This window comes from Felis catus, chromosome B3 (genome assembly GCF_018350175.1).
Source record: "Felis catus isolate Fca126 chromosome B3, F.catus_Fca126_mat1.0, whole genome shotgun sequence".
NCBI lineage: Eukaryota > Metazoa > Chordata > Mammalia > Carnivora > Felidae > Felis > Felis catus.
This window is the reverse complement of record NC_058373.1, coordinates 106,727,281-106,747,500: the sequence shown is the minus strand read 5'-3', so window position 1 is coordinate 106,747,500 and position 20,220 is coordinate 106,727,281. Positions and strand designations below refer to the sequence as shown.

At 36.3% G+C, this 20,220-nt stretch overlaps 1 protein-coding gene across 5 annotated transcripts in view; it reads right to left on the bottom strand.

Annotated features, from left to right (window-relative positions):
* Positions 1–495: 495 nt before the first annotated feature.
* Positions 496–20,220, bottom strand: part of PCNX4 (pecanex 4) — a 38,394-nt gene continuing 18,669 nt past the window's right edge. For all 5 annotated transcript variants that reach the window (XM_011283249.4, XM_045059994.1, XM_023255740.2 and 2 more), the window contains 9 exons: positions 19,009–19,188; positions 18,411–18,925; positions 18,072–18,172; positions 17,828–17,950; positions 12,735–13,095; positions 9,394–9,497; positions 5,296–6,332; positions 4,734–4,920; positions 496–1,375 (listed from right to left, as the gene is read on the bottom strand). In XM_011283249.4, coding sequence (XP_011281551.2) covers positions 1,124–1,375; positions 4,734–4,920; positions 5,296–6,332; positions 9,394–9,497; positions 12,735–13,095; positions 17,828–17,950; positions 18,072–18,172; positions 18,411–18,925; positions 19,009–19,188 — 2,860 coding nt within the window. In that variant the 3' untranslated portion in view covers positions 496–1,123. The remainder of the gene's footprint in view (positions 1,376–4,733; positions 4,921–5,295; positions 6,333–9,393; positions 9,498–12,734; positions 13,096–17,827; positions 17,951–18,071; positions 18,173–18,410; positions 18,926–19,008; positions 19,189–20,220) is intronic.

The window sequence follows — 20,220 nt, the reverse complement described above, 5'->3', positions numbered from 1 at the left end:
TTCTCTGTATCTATAAGCAGCAAAAGAATGAATATCCTGATGTTATGAAAATTTTTCTACCATTTCTTTCAGTCTTTAGTTCAGATACCTACAACACTAGTGCCCATTAGTCCTACTGGGTAAATCATTCTTCAGAAGCAGTATATTCAACTGAAAAGAAATGCCTGGGGTGCCCGGATGGCTCAGTCTGTTGGGCGACCGACTTTGGCTCAGGTCGTGATCTTGCAATTTGTGAGGTCAAGCCCTGCCTCAGGCTCTGTGCAGACAGCTCGGATCCTGGAGCCTGCTTCGGATTCTCTCTCTCTCTCTCTCTCTCTCTCTCTCTCTCAAAAATAAATAAACATTAAAAAAAAAAAAAAAAAAAAGAAATGCTTAAGGAGCCAGATCAACAGAATGCCCTCTAGTAGTGAACTCATTATGTTGTAACCAAACACTATTAATCCTGAAAAACAAGTTAAACCCAATTTCTTTCATGTATATCAAAAGGATACAGGGAAAGGAAAAGAAAATATTTTATTGTAAGAGATTTTACTAAAGGCTTTTAAGGTTTCTGAATTGAAGTATATGAAAAGAAAATGAATAGATTATATGAAAATACTTAGACCATGTTAAATGTTAAAACGGCATTAAGTTTGAAAATACTATAAAATTTAGTATTTCAAATAAATATATATACATTTTGCAACTTTCAATAGGATCCATTACCATTACTTAAAAGCACTGATACGTATGTGTGTCTTCTGAGTACGTAAAAATCACATAGCTGCTGACTTCCATAAGGCAAGTCACCTACCACATATTTAAGAAGGCATTAAAAAATTCATTATCTAACCTTACACAAATGTTTTTTATATTTGCTAAAGCCTACCACAATCCACAGGGCACATATACTGGCCGACTAGCTCTAACTTTCATGTCAGATCAAGTTTGATTTTTTTTAACCATTAAGATAGCTAAGAGAGTCAACTTTACAGAGCTTAGCTTTTCTCAGGCATCGGACTTGGAGGAAGAGACAGAAGTCCAGTGAAGTTATGAGGAATCACATTGTTACTTTTCTAGAATGGAAAAAAAAAAAAAAACCCATCTCATGTGGTGACAATACGTTTACAAGTCAAAATGGGCTCTAATACAAATGTATGTGGAGAGGTTTTGAAGAATAAACTGGATATCCCAGGGGAGGATCAGCTGCTTGTACCGTAAGGTTTCTCAAAAGTAGTGGATGAGCTTGGATACTGTATCGTTCCTCATCATCATTTGTGGCATAAAGCAATTCCCAGGAAAGATTGGCCCACTGGCCTCTAACAGCTTCAGCATTTAACTTCCCAACTTGGACCAGCAATTCTTGAAGGCTAAGTACTCTCCCAGTGTAAACTCCCTTTAAAGTATAAAAGGGGGAGGGAAAGAAGAAGAAGAAGAAAAAAAGAGATTATGTTCAGGTCATTACATTTTATTTATAAACTTAGAAAAAAATTCCATTGTGCTTAGGCAAACTTAAACAGAAAGTGGTGTATTAAAACGTACACATGAGTTGCTTGTCTTCAGAATCAAGAATCACCTCTCTTTGGTAGCTCTCTGAATAAGCTTGAAATGATAGCCATTCATTCAATGACCCAAATGACAAAATCTCAGCTACTTCTATTTCGTTTCCTTTTCTATTCCTTCACCCTATCTGGCCTCAACAATGCCTAAGTCATAAATCCTAGTTGTTGGACAATCACACAATAGGCTCTTTTTAAAAATAGCTTTATTGAGATATAATTCACATTTCCATACAATTTACTCATATAAAGTGTGTGATTCAGTAGTTTTTTAGTATATTCAAATGTATACAACTATCTCCATGACTTCAGGACATTTTCATGACCTCAAAAAGAAACCTTGTACTCTTTAGCTATCACCCTCCTATCCCTTCATTCTCCCAGTCATAAGCAAACACTAATGTACTTTCGATCTCTATAGTTTTGTCTTCTGTGGAAATTTCACATGAAAGGAATCATATACTATGTGGTCTTTGGGACTGGCTTCTTAGCGTTATGTTTTCAAGGTTCGTTAATGTTGGAACATGTGTTAGTACTTCATTCCTTTTTATGGTGGACTAATACTCCATTGTATGGATAAACCACAATTTACTTATTCATTCATCACGTGATGGATAGTTGGGTTGTTTCCACCCTTTGTCAGTCATAAATAATGCTGCCATAAATATCCATGTACAAGTTTCTATGTGGATCTATGCTTTCATTTCTCTTGGGTATATACCTAGGAGTGGACTTACTGAGTCAAATGGTAACTCTAAGTTTAATCATTTAAGAAACTGCTAGAATGTTTTCTGAATGTTGTACCACTTTACATTTCTGCCAGCACCGTATGAGAGTTCTAATTCTCCATATTCTCATCCAACAGGTATTATCTGCCTTTTTGATTTCAGCCATCATAGTATGTCCTTGTATGAAGTGATACCTCATTGTGGTTTTGATTTACATTTCTCTCAAGACAAATGATGTTGAACATCTTTTCATTGGCTTATTATTGCCCCATTTGTATATCTCCTTTTGAAGAAATATCTATAGAGATCCTGTGCTCATTTTATAATTTGCTCAGATTTTAAATAAAAATTTTTTTTATTATTGAGTTGTAAGAGTTCTTTAAATATTCTAGTAACAAGTCCCTTATCAGATATATGCAAATGTTTTCCCCATTCTCTGAGTTGTTTTTTCACTCTCTTGATGGTGTCTTTTGAAGCACAAAAGTTCTTACTTTTGATGAAGTCCTATTTATCTATTTTTGTTTTGTTTGCATGTTTTCAGTGTTATGTAATGTTATAATGTTACTGTTACTTGCTTAGTTTAGTGAGTGGCTGACTGACCTTAGTGAAGTTAATCCCTACCTCTCCCACAAGTGTGAAGCCTTTGATGTGGTTCCTCAGGGAATGCAGCCTGTGAGTGTCCCCAGTTACCATGAGATGGCAATGGGTTTAGCAGGGCTCTCTCCATCTATCAAGTGCTCACACCCAGCTGCTAATAAGCTCCTATGATTGCCAGGCGGCTGCTTTGTTTTCAACAATGACCTGCAATGTAAATCGCTTCACAGATTGACCCAATTAAGCTTGGCTCCTATTTTTGATCACAGGAAGGCTCTTCTCTATGGTTTCTTTCCCTGGTTTTGTTCATCTACCCAGCCTACAGTTTAGTTTATATCTCTAACAAATTTACCAATAGCCCCTTAATGACCTTTTTTTAATGCTTTATTTATTTTTGAGAGAGAGCATGAACAGAGGAGGGGCAGAGAGAGAGAGAGAGAGAGAGAGAGAGAGAGACAGAGAATCCTAAGCAGGCTCCGCTTTGCCAGTGCAGAGCCCGATGTGGGGCTCAAACTCACTCATCAGCCAACTGAGCCACCCAGGTGCCCCAATCCCTTAATTACTTTTTACCACAAGCTCCGTTGTTTTTGAGAGCATCTTAGGTGTCAATGTCTCCACACTGTTGCAGATAAAATAATTTCCTTTGGGAAGAGATGTAGAGATCTCTCTTTTTTAATGATCTGCATCTCCCACTGGGCAAAATCTGAGAGCCAGAGCTCTTTATCTGGGGGTGAGATAATGGCATGTCTCTCTTCTGAGAGACAGCTCTGCTTTAGGACATAGAAGAAGGGCAGTAACCTCAGGTCTTCCTGGTTTGCCTCTCCCAGTGTGGAACTTCCACCTGCCAAGCAGGTAAGGGTGGTCAGGTCCCCGTTATTCTCAGTGGCACGAAGTCCAGAGTAAAGCCTCCATCCAAAGAGATAGGCTGGCCAGAAAGGAGTTCTCACCTCTTGACCACACATGCCCAGAACCTAGCCTCACAACAGGTAGCTGGAAGTAAGGTAAGAAGTGCTGAAGCCCTGCCTCTCCCAGGAAAACAGTCCTCCAACCAGGAGCTGAAGTGAGAGGGAACCCTTCTTGACTGTATCAATGCGAGCAGAGCTTGTCTTGCTGAGTTGGGAAGGAATGGGTCTTAGTTCAAATACTGCAGTCTCTCACTATTCTTACTGGGTTTTAGTTAGTACTCTTGAATAAATATTTCTTCATTTGCTATATGCTCTTAGCACCATTTCCAAGTCTTTAAATGGTTTTTCAATGTAACTTTCATCCTTTTTGATTGGGAGCACATCTGTGAAGCTCCCTAACCTGCAATGCCAGGTGTGAAGCCTACAATGAGCATGTAACATTGACTCATATTGTGCATACTTGATAACATTTTAAATGTAATGAAACCAGGCACTATTTTCTTTAAAAAAAAAAAGTCATTATTTGGAGTCTCCCTGAATTTTCACAGGTTAGATTTGCTTCAAATAAAACATGGATGGTGGCAAAAGGAATGCTTTGCCACTTATAAATTAGTTTTTCTTCTAGGAGTCCAATCCAAAGTGATACTCAAATTTGGCATAGGAATCTAATCCATTTAGTCAAATATGCTATAGTAAATTAAATGAACTTTACTTGGCTATCCTATAGGTCAGTTACTGCACAATGGCCACACATTTTTAATTAGGTTTGCACAAGTAAATAACCAGTCATTCTAGGATTGTACTATGTTGGCCATAAAGTCATGACTACAAATACTTTAATAATATGATTAATATATCCATCCCAGAATGTTATATCTCCATCACTTATGGAGTGATGTACTTTATAACTGGTTTCCATCCCTTAAGGCTAATATATGAAATGTTTAAAAACACATTTTTAACCTTACCATATTAGAGTCATACCCCAGAGAAAACAAGTATGGTTTTTCTTGTACAACTGCTTCCTTCCACTTTTCATCAGATACCAAACCAATGTACCAGTCAGTTTCATATTCTTCAAGGCAGTTAGTCAGCTCTTTAAAGTCTTCTATTGGACCTAAACTTGCTTTATCAATCATGAGTTTCAGAGTATACCTTAAAAATGGAGAAACAAAGAATTTTAAAATTTTTAATAAAATTTATAAAATCCACTTTATAGACAAAATAGATTTTACTCAATCAATATTCTTAAGACATTGAACTAAAATCCTACATATTTCAGGGAGATATGATGGAGTGAAGTGAAAATGAAGAAATTCAATAAGCCATACGAAAAACAGGTTCTCCACATAAATAAAAGGATGTAGAAATTAAAGTACTCTTGATATAATCACTATACGTACCAAGCATTTGTTTTTCATTTTTAGGAAAGTGATTATTTTTTACAATTAGAAAAAGTTCCTCCTTCTAGGTTATTTGAAAAATCATTTTTCTGCCAGTTACAATTTGTATATAATCAAAATAAATTACCTGAAAGCTTTCAGTGCTAGTTGGAACAGTTCCGGCTTTTCTGTAAGCCAATCCAAGGCAAGGGACCAAGGCAAAACACCACTATAAACTCTCAATATATGACCAGGACTGGGAACCATAGTATCTACTCCAAATAAACTAAAATAACAAGTCATTACGGCATGAACATAAAAGTCTCTTAAAACTCTGTCCTTTGCGATTTCTTCCAGTACATTTGAGGCATTTTCTTCTGAATGAAAACATTCCAACTGCTTTAAAACAAACTGGTACCACTCTTCTGGAAATAATGAGCTCATCTCCCTCATTTTGGAGTTAGGCAAACAGTTAGACGTCCACTCTTCAGGTAAGCTTAACAAGTGAGAATGAGAACAACTGAACTCCATGAGAGGGATATATGCCACGTCTTCTTGTTTTCCTTTGTCAACAACAGGGTATCCCAATATAACTGCCTTGTAAAGATTATTTTCAGGAACTGTGCCTACTGAATGATCACCGACCCCCTGTGATTCTACTGATCCCGGAATAGGCAAATTTACACCTGGTACAACTTTCAATTGATCTTTTTCTTCTTTTCCTTTTTTGATAGTTGGGTCATCACCAAAAACGTTGTCATCAGACCAATCATCCAAAATTTCTGAATTTAAACTATCTGTGTCTTCTAGGGATTGGGTTTGTGGTGAAGCATTCAAAGCAGGCAGGATTATTAGAGATTCTTTCCCTTTATTTTCAGTTTTGTGAATAACCTCCTGCATGCTGGGCCTTCTGGAACAGTGTTGAAGAAGTATCCACACAAGTACCTTAATAAGGTCACCTTTAAATTCTTTTAAGTTATCATGAGAATCAATTATGCCAGACAGAACATTCCTGGCATCAGAATAGAGTTTTACTGGCAAAAGAATACAGGGTGTCAAGACATTTCCAAAGTGTTCATTAACAGAACATACTCTTGCATATTCTTGTTCAAAGGCACTTTGAAAAACTTCATCAACTCTTTGAGCTTCAGCAGTATGACAGGATGTCTCTTGCAATTCTAAGCCCTAAAGATGAGATAAAAAGTACTTGAGTTTATGAGTACTTATTACATAGAAAAAAGCAACTACTTTTGTATATGCCCATGGATTGGATTCTCATAATGAAAATATGGAAAATGCAAAAAAAAAACCTCTTTAACTCAAGAGCTACACCTTCACTCAAACTTATTAGTACTTTAGCAATTTGTTGTTGCATATAGAGATGAAAAATAGTGCTACTATTTTAAAATAAATCATAGAGATGCCACTAGAAACTGGCAAAACAATTTAATTGACTATAACCAAAATTTTTAAAGACTATAGGTATGTACAGTTGAGGTTGAATCACACTTAAAGTTTTTTTAAATATAAACATTTTTTTAGAGGGCAAAACGCAAAACTGGAATTATATAGTATATACAGTAGTTTTGTATCCTACTTTATGAGAACATTATTCTATTGTATGGATATGCCATAACTGATTCAACTATTTTCCTGTTCCAGTTTTTTAATTATAATAACATCCTCATTATCATACAGATTTATGTATTCAGTTGTTGTCTCCTCCAACTATAATGTAAATTCCATACAACAGCTATCTTTTGGTTACTATTATACCTGCAGTGCCTAAACCACTACTTGGCACACAGCAGGTATGCAACAAATATATGTTGATAAAATGAATATTATGAATGTTTTTATATGAATTTTATTTTATTTTATTGCATGAATTTTAAACACATTTTTATTACTTTCCTAGAAGGAATCCCTTGAAGAGGATGCACGAAGTCACTGTTTATATTATTATTAATATTGTTGTTTATTTACACATTTTTACAAAACTACCAGTGCCTTTAGTCAAAGGCGATGCTGTCAGGGTGTATTAGGATCCAGGGAAAGAACATGGAATGTGACATCAAAACCCATCTTAAAATCATGGCTCTACCAGGTGCTAGTACTTAACCTTGAGTAGGTCACTTATCTGGAGATTCCTTTTCCTTCTCTTTCAAAGAAAAATAATCCTAGCACACAGGGGTGTGAAGATTTAAGTAATAAAAGTGCTTTGTAATATTTAAAGCATAGAACATATAAATGTTGATAAGATGGCACTAAGCCACGTTGTGTCTGAAAAAATGAAAAAGAAACAAAGATTGCCACTGAAAAGTGTATCTTTACATTACATGTATAACAGACCACAAAAGAGCAATAAAGGACCCACATTATTAGGTATTATAAAGCATCCCATTTTAAAAATAGAGCCTAAATGAAGCAATGAAAATGCCTTCAATATTTTGCATGGATTTTTGCCTTCTCCTATTTGTACAGGTTAGACTAGGTTCTCAAAGTTTAGGTGAGTCAGAATCACTGTGGGTCAGTTAAAACACAGATTGCTGGGTCCTCCTCTAGAGTTTCTGATTCGGGAGGTCTGAGGTGGTGACCAAGAATGTCCATTTCTAACAAGTTCCAGTAGATGTTAATATTACTAATCTGGGGAACTGAATTTGAGAACCAATGAGCTAAAGAAAAAGTTTTTTAGTCACCAGCAATTTTATCCAGTCTGCGCTAAGACAAAAAAATTCATTCATTCATTATTCATTCAACAAATATTTACCACAGGCCTATTATGTGCCAGACAGACACTGTTCCAGGGGCTTAGGATATACCCCTTGAAACGGAGATCCCTGCCCTTGTGACACTTACATTAGAGAGTAAAGGGATACAGTCAACAATGAAAATAATAAGTAAATTACATAGTTTGTTTGAAGGTATAAGTGCTATGAAAATAAAGAAAAAGTAAAGCAAGCCAAGGAGGACTAGGAGTGCTGGATGGTAGTGGGAATACATATGGGAAGCCATAGTAGACTTCACTGAGAAGGTGACATTTGAGCAAAGACTTGAAGGTGGTAAGGGAGTTGACTGTGTGAGTACAATTGAGAGGATTCAAGTAGTAGATGAGGCCAAGAGGAAATAGGGAGACTGACCATTCAAGGCCCTGGCTTTTACTCTGAATAAAAAAATAAAAGAAAAAAGATTTACTGTAGGGTTTTGAGTAGAGAAGTGACATGATCTGACTTAGACTTTATAAAGATCACTCTAGTTGAGAACAGACAAGAGAGAGGCACAGGTAGAAGTGGGGAGACCAATTAGGAGACTACTGCAATTACCCAGAAAAGAGATAAAGATAGCTAATAGCAGGGTGATGAGTAGTGGTAGGATATAGGATATGGCTTAACAACAGAGCCAACAGGATTTCTTGTTGGACTGCATATGGGACATAGAAGTAAACAGGTGTGAAATGTCACTGGACTAAAGTTCAAATGTTTTGGGGCTGAGCAACCAGAAGGATGGAGTTGTCACCAAGGACTGCTGGGCTCTGGGGTACTCTGATGTTGAGGTCATCTGATGTCAAGAGATCAAGGAAAAGAGAAGGAACCGTCAAAGGAGGCTGACAAGGAATGACCCATGAAATAAGCAAAAAGAAGACATAGACTGTGTCAAATGCTACAGACAGGTCAAACAAGACCAGGTCTGAGAACTGATCATTGGATTTACCAATGTGATAGCCACTGGAGACATTGACAAGAGCAGTTTTGGTACAGTAATAGGTAATAGGGTCAAAAACCTAGAGTAAGTTGAAGAGAGATAGGAGAAAAGAAATTTGAGATTTGATTATAAGCAATTGTTTTAAAAATTTTTGTTTTAAAAAGAAGAGAAAAACATGCTGTAGCAGGTAGGGTAGTAAGGATCAGAAGAGGTTTTTTTATTAAGTTGAGAATGCATATATAATATAGGGAAAAAATATTACTGAGTCACACTTTTGAGATGCTCAACCAAGTAGGGATAAAAAGAATAGGTCCAGACAAAAAGGGGGCTGGCAATATTTTGTTACTATGCTCTATTAAACAATCAGTACTAGTCTACCTATCAATATGTGCTAATTGAAATATACTTTAAAAATCCTTAGGTGTTGTCACAGGTAATTAATTGATACTCTTAAATTCAGCTATTCAGTGTATGATGTGTCTATAAGAGGTAAAATTTTACACATGTACTATAAAAAAACTAGAGGTTTCAAATGTACATTGACCTTAATGTTAATACAGCAGTAAGTATAGCCACATTCTAGAATCATTATCCATATTAAACGATCCTGAAAACGGCCCAAGTAATGAGACCCAGGTAAGAGGAGACCTAAAACAAATTAGAAAAAAAAAAAGTAAGTAATATTCAAGCTTGCTTTATTTTGCCATGTGAATTTTCAAAATTGGTAACACTCTTGGAACTGATTCATAGCTCCTTTCATGCTGTCTTCATGTCAAGAATAGAAACAATTATTCATTGCATATTAGGAGGCATTAAATTAAGGTCTTTATAGGAACAGGGTCAGAAGAGAAAATTTATAGGTGATAATACATAAAAATTCAAGGATATATTTTTCAGAGAAACAACAGATTAGAACCTATGTTATATAAAATCCTAAATACATGTTAAATATAGTAGGATAAATATTAAATGTATAAAAGCCAACTTCACATTATTTAAAGCATTTTGGACATTTTTATAAACACACATATAAAGATGTTTTGTGGTATTAAAATTTACATACAATGCTACCTGCCACACTTGTACAAAACCTTCAGAAATTAGTTTTCTCTCAACATTATGTCTCTGAGGTTTGACCATGTTGACTGCAAATAGCTTAAAAGTCATTAATTGTACCTGTGGTTGAGAATTCATTGTATGAATATAGCTAAATTTGAATATTCATTTCCATGTTAATAACTATATCCATATTGTTCTAATTTTTCTCTATTATATAATAATACTGCAGAAATTATCTTTGTGCAAGTCTGCTTACACAACGTATTGTGCAGTAAAGAGTTAACACAGGAGAACTGACTGCTACCCTTTGAAAGTCCTGCTTACAAAACTGGCTGATGGCTGGCACCTGGGAACTTGTATTTCAGAAGAATCCTCACCATTCTCCCTGATAAAAGTCTCATTGTGTCGAAACAGTTTGTGCAAACAATGCAGTTTATACTGAATACTTGCTTTCCTCTGTGAGTCTGGAATTTTAGTACATGTTAGGCAGAAGGTGCCTACATGACAAAGCCCCAGTAAAAGCCCAAATAACTGGTAGTCACCATACCACACATGTTGTGACAACATGTGCGTGGGGTCTTAAGCATGTTCTGTGTGACTCCATCGGGAGAGGACATCTGGAAGCTTGCACCATGTCTTACCCCATATAACTTTTCTTGATTTTGTTCTGCAGCCTTTTGCTGTAATAAACCTTAGCTGTGAATACAAATATACACTGAGCTCTGTGAGTCCTCTTAGTAAATCAAACCTTAGTAACCTTTGGAACCCCCAGAACACATGTGCAAGAGTTTCTCCACAATTAGAATCTAATTAGAACTATGGAATCTAAAACTGAATCCCTAGGCCATAGGATATGTGTATCTTTACTTTACTACAGACTATTAGTTTACCCTTCAAGGTGGTTGTATGAATTTATATTCCCTTCCAGCAAATTCCAGAAAATTCCTGTTCCTCATACCCCAGCCAGTACTTGGTAATGTCTAACTTTTATATTTCTGCCAATCAGATGTGTGTGAAATGTTACTGCATTCTTTACCACTGCCCCCCCAGCCCCACCAGGAATACTTTATGACACACTCTTGGCTGAATGTAACTGATTTGATAATAAAGTATAATTTCTACCTTACTGCTAAGTTATTTATTACTTCAAATGTGAGTCAAGCCTCAGGTATTTTTTAAAGTGGCATAGTATTATATAATAAACATTAATTCAAACTGGATGAAAAGATTAAAAATGTAGAATACTTCCTATGAAAAAGAAAAAAATGATTATTCATTAAAAAATTTGTACTACATGGGGCTCCTGGGTGGCTCAGTCGGTTAAGCATCCGACTTCAGCTCTGGTAATGATCTCACAGTTTATGGGTTTGAGCCCTGCGTTGGGCTCTGTGCTGACAGCTTGGAGCCTGCAGCCTGTTTCAGATTCTGTGTCTCTCTCTGCTGTGTCTTCCCTGCTCATGCTGTCTCTCTCTGTCTCTCAAAAATAAGTAACGTTAACAAATTTTTTTAATAAAAAAAATGTATACTACAAAGTTTTTCCTAAATTAGTTCACGTATTTTATTTAAAAATTTTTTTAATGTTTATTTTTGAGAGAGAGACAGACAGACCATGAGAGGGGGAGGGGCAGAGAGAGAGGGAGACACAGAATCCCAAGCAGGTTCTAGGCTCTGAGCTGTCAGCACAGAGCCCAATGTGGGGCTCAAACTCATGAACTGTGAGATTATGACCTGAGCCAAAGTCGGACGTTTAACTGACTGAGCCACCTAGACGCCACACCTCACGTATTTTTGATAACAAATAATTAGGAAATTCAATCCAAGTAAGCATTTCATTAAAATTCTAATTTGAGAAGTGCCTGGGTGGCTCAGTTGGTTAAGCGTCTGACTCTTGATTTTGGCTCAGGTAATAATCTCACGGTTTGAATTCAAGCCCAACATCGGGCTCTGCACTGACAGTGTGGAGCCTGCCTGGGATTCTCTCTCTGCCCCTCCCCAACTCAGGTGCATGCTCTAAAAAATAAATAAATACACTAAAAAAAAAATTCTGATTTGAAATTAACCTTCTGCCTAGAACCAGTTTGCCAAGATGTCACTAGATATTTCTAAAACAATTTTCAAGGGCTAAGATAAATAATGGTAGGAGATAACACACCTCTGGCATCAGCTTGTACTTTATCTAAAGCCAACCTCAAGAAGTGCAATATAGTTGAATTTTTAGTTAGTGTACAATGAAAGCATTAACTCATAAAATTAGTTTATCCTCATCAAAAATATTTTTTCTTGCTGATATTTGCAAAGTATTTCATTTTGGGAGGCTACTGATCATTGGCCATAGCTTTTGTCATCTTGCCCTGTAACCTCATCAGACTGCTTACATTGTTATACAATAACTAATAAGGTATGAACAAATTCCCTTAAACCCTTCAATCTGATATTACATAAAGCTAGTTTTTAATCTTTATGGATCTAAGCCATTGCATTTGCTTGATGTGAACTCACTATAGATTCATGGAAGTTCTGGTAGATAAGGTTTTTTCATGTTTCAGTGGTAGGACTATAACCTGATTTTATCCAAGAAAATGTTTTAAAAAAACTGTCAAATCACCTTGATGAAATTTTCCCTTATTATTCTTATTTTGTGACTTTATTTACACCTCAAAATAAGAAGCAAGATATACACTTCTATTTCATATTTAGTCCTTCTGCCATATATCATAGTATTAGAATCTATATAATGGTTGGATCAAAAGACTTTTTCTGTATATTCATTTTTTTGTACTTTAAATACATTGGTGAAGATTTTGTGAGCACAGCCCATTTACTTACCTAAACTTCCAGCTGCCATTGCAGACTGCAGTGCAGTGGTTAAATGTGGGACCATCTGGTAGTAGTATACTGTATCTGCACACATGCAGGCTGTGGTGCCCACTGCTCCTGGCCAACTCTGAACAGGTCGGGGAAAGCCCACCAAGAACAGAGGAAGGGTGAAGAGGGGGAGTAATGGAGAGGAGAGTAGTGTAGAAAAAACTATGAAGACCAGCACAAATGGAGAGAAGACAATGTTGAGGATACATAAAGTGGTGGTTGACTTCCGACGTTTTTTCTCAGTCCACGATGCAAAAAGTACAGTCACGGCAAACTGCAGTTTAGAGATGAACTGAATCAGACGATCACGCATGATACCAACCTGCAGAGATGGAAAAATGATTTTTTTTATTCTTAAAGACTTCATGAATTTTCAAGGTCATGTAAGAAAAACTGTATGATTTTATTATTGCTGCAATATTTTTGAGGAAATAGCTCTTGTATGAGATACTTGTTATAATTTTCTCCAACCTCACAAGTAATAAATGAGTCCACATTTATTTTTAATTAATTACTTCTCTTTGAGAGAGAGAGAACATGTGTGAATGGGGGAGGGCAGAAAGAGAGGGAGAGAGAGAATTCCAAGCAGGTTCCGCACCATCATCACACATCCTGATGCAGGGCTAGAACCCAGGAACCACAAGATCGTGATCTGAGCCAAAATCAAGAGTCAGTCACTGAAAGGACTGAGCTACCCAGGTGCCCCATGAGTCTACGTTTTTAAAAGTTTGGGCTCTCGGGGTGCCTGGGTGGCTCAGTCAGTTAAGTCTCTGACTCTTGATTTCGGCTCAGGTCATGATCTCATAGTTTGTGGGATCAAGTGAGCCCTTCATTGGGCTCTATGCTAACAGCATGGAGGCTGCTTGGGATTCTCTCTCTCCTTCTCTGTCTGCCACTCCCCTGCTCACACATGTGCGTGCTCTTTCTCACTCAAAATAAATAAATAAACTTAAAAAAAAGAGAGAGAAAAAATAAAAGTTTGGGCTCTCTATAAAAAACTAGTACTAAAGAGAACCAATAGAGTGCTAGCTAGATCTTTTTTTTTTTTTTAACGTTTATTTATTTTTGAGACAGAGAGAGACAGAGCATGAATGGGGGAGGGGCAGAGAGAGAGGGAGACACAGAATCCGAAACAGGCTCCAGGCTCTGAGCTGTCAGCACAGAGCCCAACGCAGGGCTCGAACTCATGGACCGCGAGATCATGACCTGAGCCGAAGTCAGCCGCTTAACTGACTGAGCCACCCAGGCGCCCCTTGATCTTAAGGTTGACTAAGTTTTGCATTACATGCTTGTTAAGTCATGAGAACCAGAAGTGGTAAATAATTAAGCAACTATCCTTAATTTATCATTATTTTAGAGAGTATTCTATAGATTAAGAAACAGAAGTTTCTTAATAATAAAGATTAACAAAAATTAATAAAATAGAGACTATTTTAAAAAATCGAGAAAATCAATGAGACCAAAAGCTGGTTTTTTGAGATCAACAAAACTGACAGACCTTTAGCTATACTGACCAAGAATAAAATAGAGAAGACTCAAATTACTAAAATCAGGAACGAAAGAGATATTTTTACCACCAATCTTACAGAAAAAAATTAGAAGGATTATAAGAGAATACTATGAACTGTATGCTGATAAATTTGATCACTTAGATGAAACTGACAAGTTCCTAGAAAAACATAAAGCAACTCAAGAAGAAATAGAAAAACTGAATAGACCTGTAACAAGAAATTGAATTTGTAACTTAAGAGCTACCCACAGAGAAAAACTGTCTCAGATAGCTTCCATATTACAAAATACCACATACTACAAAATATTTAAGATACATATCAAATACGATCAAACATTTAAGAATAACTAGTATGAAATTCCTAACTCATTCTACGAGGTGTTATTTTGATATCTAAACCAAAGACATGACAAGAAAAGACAGCTACAGATAACATATAAATATTAACCACACAAAAATACTAGCTAACAAATCCTGCAACATATAAGCAGGATTATACATCACAACAAATGGGATTTATTCCTGGAATGCAAGATTGGTTTAACAACCAGAAGTCAACTTATTATACCATGTTAACAGATTAAAGGACAAAAATCACATGACCATTTCAATAGACACAGAAAATGCATCAGACAAAATCCAATACCCTTCATGAGAAAAAGATTAACCAGAAATAGAAGGGAGCTGTCAACCTGAAAAAGAGCATCTACAATAGCTGATATCATGTCTAATGGTAAAAGAATGACATCAACTTAATAGAGAAAGATGGAATATGCTTTCCTCATAAGATGTCCACTCTTCTATTCAACATTATACTGGAGGTTCTGGACAGGGCAATTAGGTAAGAAAAAGAGATGAAAGATATTTAGATTGGAAAATAAGTAAAAAATACCTCTACTATGAACACCTGGTTGGCTTAGTCCGTTAAGCATCTGACATCAGCTGAGGTCATGATCTCATGGTTTGTGAGTTGGAGCCCTGTGTCAGGCTCTGCACTGTCAGTGCACAGCCTCCTGGGATTCTCTCTCTCTCCCTCTCTCTCGGCCCCTCTCCCACTCTCTGTCTCTCAAAATAAATAAATAAAAACCTTAAAAAAATTTTACCATATCTAATTTGCAGATGACATGATCTTATATACAGAATGTCTTAAGAATCCACTAAAAATCTATCAGAACTAATAGAAGTGAGGTTTTAGGACACAAAATCAGTATTAAAAAAAAATCAAGGGGTGCCTGGGTGGCTCAGTCAGTTAGGCGTCCGACTTTGGCTGAAGTCATGATCTTGTAATTTGTGGATTTGAGTCCCACCACAGGCTCGGTGAGGACAGCTTAGAGCCTGGAGCCTGCTTTGGATCCTGTGCTCCCTCTCTCTCTGCCCTTCCCCAGCTCACGCTCTGTCTCCGTTTCTCACTCTCTCAAAAATAAATAAACATTAAAAAAAAATCAATTGTATTCTATACTCTAGTAATGAATTAAAAAAAACAAAAAATGAAGAAAACAATTCCATTTATAATATCATCAAAAAATATATACTTAGGAAAATTTTAATAAAACCTGTAAGACTTGCAACACTGAAAACTACAAAACATTTTTGAAATAAAGAAGATCTTGAGGGGCGCCTAGGTGGCTCAGTCGGTTAAGAACCTGACTTCCGCTCAGGTCATGATCTCACAGCTTGTGAGTTCTGGCCCTGCTTTGGACTCTGTCCTGACAGGTCAGAGCCTGGAACTTGCTTCAGATTCTGTGTCTCCCTCTCTCTCTGCCCCTCCCGTACTCATGCTCTGTCTCTTTCTGTCTCTCAAAAATAAATAAATGTTAAAATTTTGTTTTAAAAACTATGAAAACATGCCATGTTGATGGATGGGAAGAATAAATATTTTTAAGGTGGCAATACTCCCCAAATTGATCTACAGATTTGAAGTAATCTCCATCAAAGTTTCAGATGCCTTCTTGCAAAAACTGAAAAGCTGAAACTAATATTTACATGGTAATACAAGGGAACTGGAAGAATCAAAACAATCTCTAAAAGAACAAAGTTAGAGGACTCACACTTCTCAATTTCAAAACCTACTACAAAATATAGTAATAAAGACGGTATAGGACTGGCATAAGGATAGACATACATGAATGGAAAAGAATTGAAGAATCCAGAAATAACACATTTGTCATTTGATTTTTGACCAGGATGCCAAGAAAAATCATTGAGGGAAGAATAGCTTTTTCAATAAATGGTGCTGGGATAATTGTATACCATATACAAAAGAATGGATTTGGAACTCCACCTCATATCATACACAAAAATAAACTCAAAGTAGATCATAGACTGAACTGTAGCAGCTAAAACTGTAAAACTCTTAGAAGAAAACACAGTAAATATTTATGATTTGGAAACAGGCAGCAGTGTTTATTAGATGTGACCCGAACAATACAAGTGGCAAAAGAAAAAAGAGATAAATTGAACTTCAGCAAAATTTAAAACTTTCTTGCTTCAAAGAATATTATCAAGAAAAAGAAAGCCTACAAGATGGGAAAAAATTTTTATTTATCATATATTGTCAAGGAACTTGTATCCAGAATACATTAAAAAAATACTCTTAAGCTCAACAATAAGGGCAATCCACAGACAGCGGACAAAGAATCTGAATAGACGTTTCTCCAAAAAATACACACAAATGGCTGATAAATTTATGAAAAGATGTGTCATTAGCATTCAGAGAAATGCAAATGAAAATTACAATGAGATAGCATGTCACACCCATCAGAATGATTATAATGAAAGAGATAATAACAAGTGTTAGCACGTATGTAGAGAAATTAGAATCTTCATACGTTGTTGGTAGAAATGTAAAATAGTGCAAACACTTTGGAAAAATGTTTGGCAGTACCTTGAATTGTTAAACATAGACTTACTATGAACTGAAATTCCAGTCCTAGGCAGATACAGTGAAAAGAAATTAAAACATACGTCCAAAAACACATGTACAAAAATGTGTACACAAATGTTCACAGCAGCATTATTCATAATAGTCAGAAAGTGGAAACAACCTAAAAATCCATGATCTGATAAATAAATCAACCATAGATACAGAAAGTATATTAATGGTTGCTGGCACTGGAGTGGGATTAGGACAGGGAATGGGGGAATGACATTAATGTGCATGAGGTTTCTTTTTGGGATGTTGAAAATGGTCTATGGGGCGCCTGGGTGGCGCAGTCGGTTAAGCGTCCGACTTCAGCCAGGTCACGATCTCGCGGTCCGTGAGTTCGAGCCCCGCGTCGGGCTCTGGGCTGATGGCTCGGAGCCTGGAGCCTGTTTCCGATTCTGTGTCTCCCTCTCTCTCTGCCCCTCCCCCGTTCATGCTCTCTCTCTCTCTCTCTCTCTCTCTCTGTCCCAAAAAAATAAATAAACGTTGAAAAAAAAGAAAATGGTCTAAATTAGACTATGGTGATGGCTGTAAAATTCTGTCTACTACTGAACTGTTTAAGTGGGTGATTTTATGGTATATGAAATAGATCTCAATAAGGCTATTGAAACGTATCCTTACCAGTAAGAGTCTGATACCTGTATCCAGGCTTCTGTTCCACCACACATCTGTACTGGAGATTAATAAGTGCACTGCTGATATGATGACTGTCTCCAATAAAGCATTTTCTGTATTCTGCCACACCTACAGTACAAAAATTATCCACTTTATTAGGCAGAATTGGATAATTTAAGTAAACTGTTAGAATAAACAAAATCACAAGCTTAGCAATAGGAAAATACTATTAAGTGCTTATTAGGATTACCATTCTAAAAGCTCTTGTGAACCCAATGGAGACAGACACAGAGTGGAGCTCTTGTAAGGAACTGTCCAATGAAAGAAATGCTATCATAGCGAAAGGCGACACTAGGACAAACAAAAAAAGACATTATTTAATTAAGGCAAAGTAACCTCTTCTACCACATTTTATTTTAGCTGATATGTGTTCTTCTATGAGCACATTTAAGCAATTAACTGAAAAAACTAATAAACAAACCAAAACATAAAAGAATGAATGCCTGTATGTTGTATATTACAAAAATATGGGAATATTTTTGTACACTTCCTAGCTAAAACACAAAATTAGTAGATTTTATCTTCTTACCTAGATTTAGCAAAATCCGTCTGATAACACCAATCTTCATAAGCCTTCTTTGCTTCTCTAAGAATAAAGTCACAGTTTGCACATTCTTTGGATAGAAAGGGTTTTGGAAAATTCCAAAGATACAGACACTCTGAATTTCTCTAAGTAGCCACAGTATTATAAGCAATATCATCAAAATATAGCCAACAATAGCCTGAGGACTATTTTTGGAAATCTGTGGGAAACCAGCAAAATGATGCAGCAAACTAGTTTCTATGAGAGCCAAGACTAATATAATAATATAGAAAAGGCATTCCTTCCAAGTAAACTGTTTTTCTAACCCATTGGGTAAAGCCTTAGATTTGGTTCCAACTCTGTGTCCAGTCGCACTGTGTTTGAAGAAAAAACCCATGTCACTTAGGTTAAGACTCAGTAAGAACCCAAGTGCGGTCATGAAAAGAACCACACCAACAGTGCTGGGAATGAAATATGATGTTACCGCTGTTCCAGCAGAAATGATGAACATTATTAATAACCTGCAGAGAAAAAAAGAAAGATTTGATTGAAAAGAAAAATTATACTTTAAGTTACACAGAACCTTAATATTTAAAATAATTACCGTAAATGGGTTGACATAGATGAGCCTCCAAGGCCAAACTCTAAAATCTGTTCCATTGCCCATAAGAAAAGGGCATCAGGTGGGGGCAGAGTCCCGAGTGCCCACAGAAAGGGTAAAAATATAAACAAGATGTGTAAAATCTGATTCGTTTGTTCTAGAGCTGGTATGTTTACCGTAAACCTATAAGAAAAGGGAACATTTAAATCATACAAAATAATAGAGAGAGAGGATCTTCCCAGGAAAAATAAAACACATGCAACCCACTCCCCCAAAACAAAGGAACACTTACAAAAAGATCCTAGTCCCAAACTGCAAAATATCAACATTTGTAAATTGTGACCATTGTCCTTCTCCCATAGCAGCCACTACCCCTACTCAATTGTGTACAGGATTAGCACTTAGAAAATATGTGGATTCCAATGTGGAAAGAAGTAATTAAAAGCAGTTTACTGAATAATTGAATTCAGGGATTTGTAAAACTGAACTGAGTCCAGAGCAAAAATATTTCTCCTGTAACTGTCTAACCTACGTTGGCTAAAATTCTACCAATGATTGTTGAGAGTTTAAAATTTTCTAATTTAAAATTGTAAGTTAACTCTAGGAAAGCCAAAGCCTTACTGATGTTCATAACGTTAGTAGCTAGCAAAGAGAGCTCTTTTCTTTTTCCTACTCTCCCAGTACTGTCTTACCCCCAGGTCCCAGAACTTGAAGTCAGTAGAATCAGTATCAGAAGTTGGCAACATTAGGCTTATGAACATGTCTCTGTGGATTGGTGTGGGAACTTAACTAGCATTTATAATATTGTTTTTATTTTATAGAGAATACAAACTTGTAAAATACAATTTCATAAACTAGAGATGATTTCTATAAAGTGGAGAAATTTGTTCTTCGTACAGCATTTACCAGTTAAAAATTAGATGGCTTTGAATGACTTAACAAAAACTCAAAGCACAGAAGCATAAACACTATCAAAATATAACTAATTTTTTTGAAATAAGGCTGACCATACTTTGTCCAGAAACCAATAATGTCCTAGTACTTACAGTGTTCAAAAGATAACTTATAAAAAACTAAATGTCAAAACTCACAGCATAATTGTACTTGAATACCTGAGCTGCTAGGAATCAAAGTCAAGGAGAAAGGCACCTTCTGTAATAATTATCCACTTAAGCATATGTTAACAGCCCAGAAGCAAATGTATAGCAACTATGG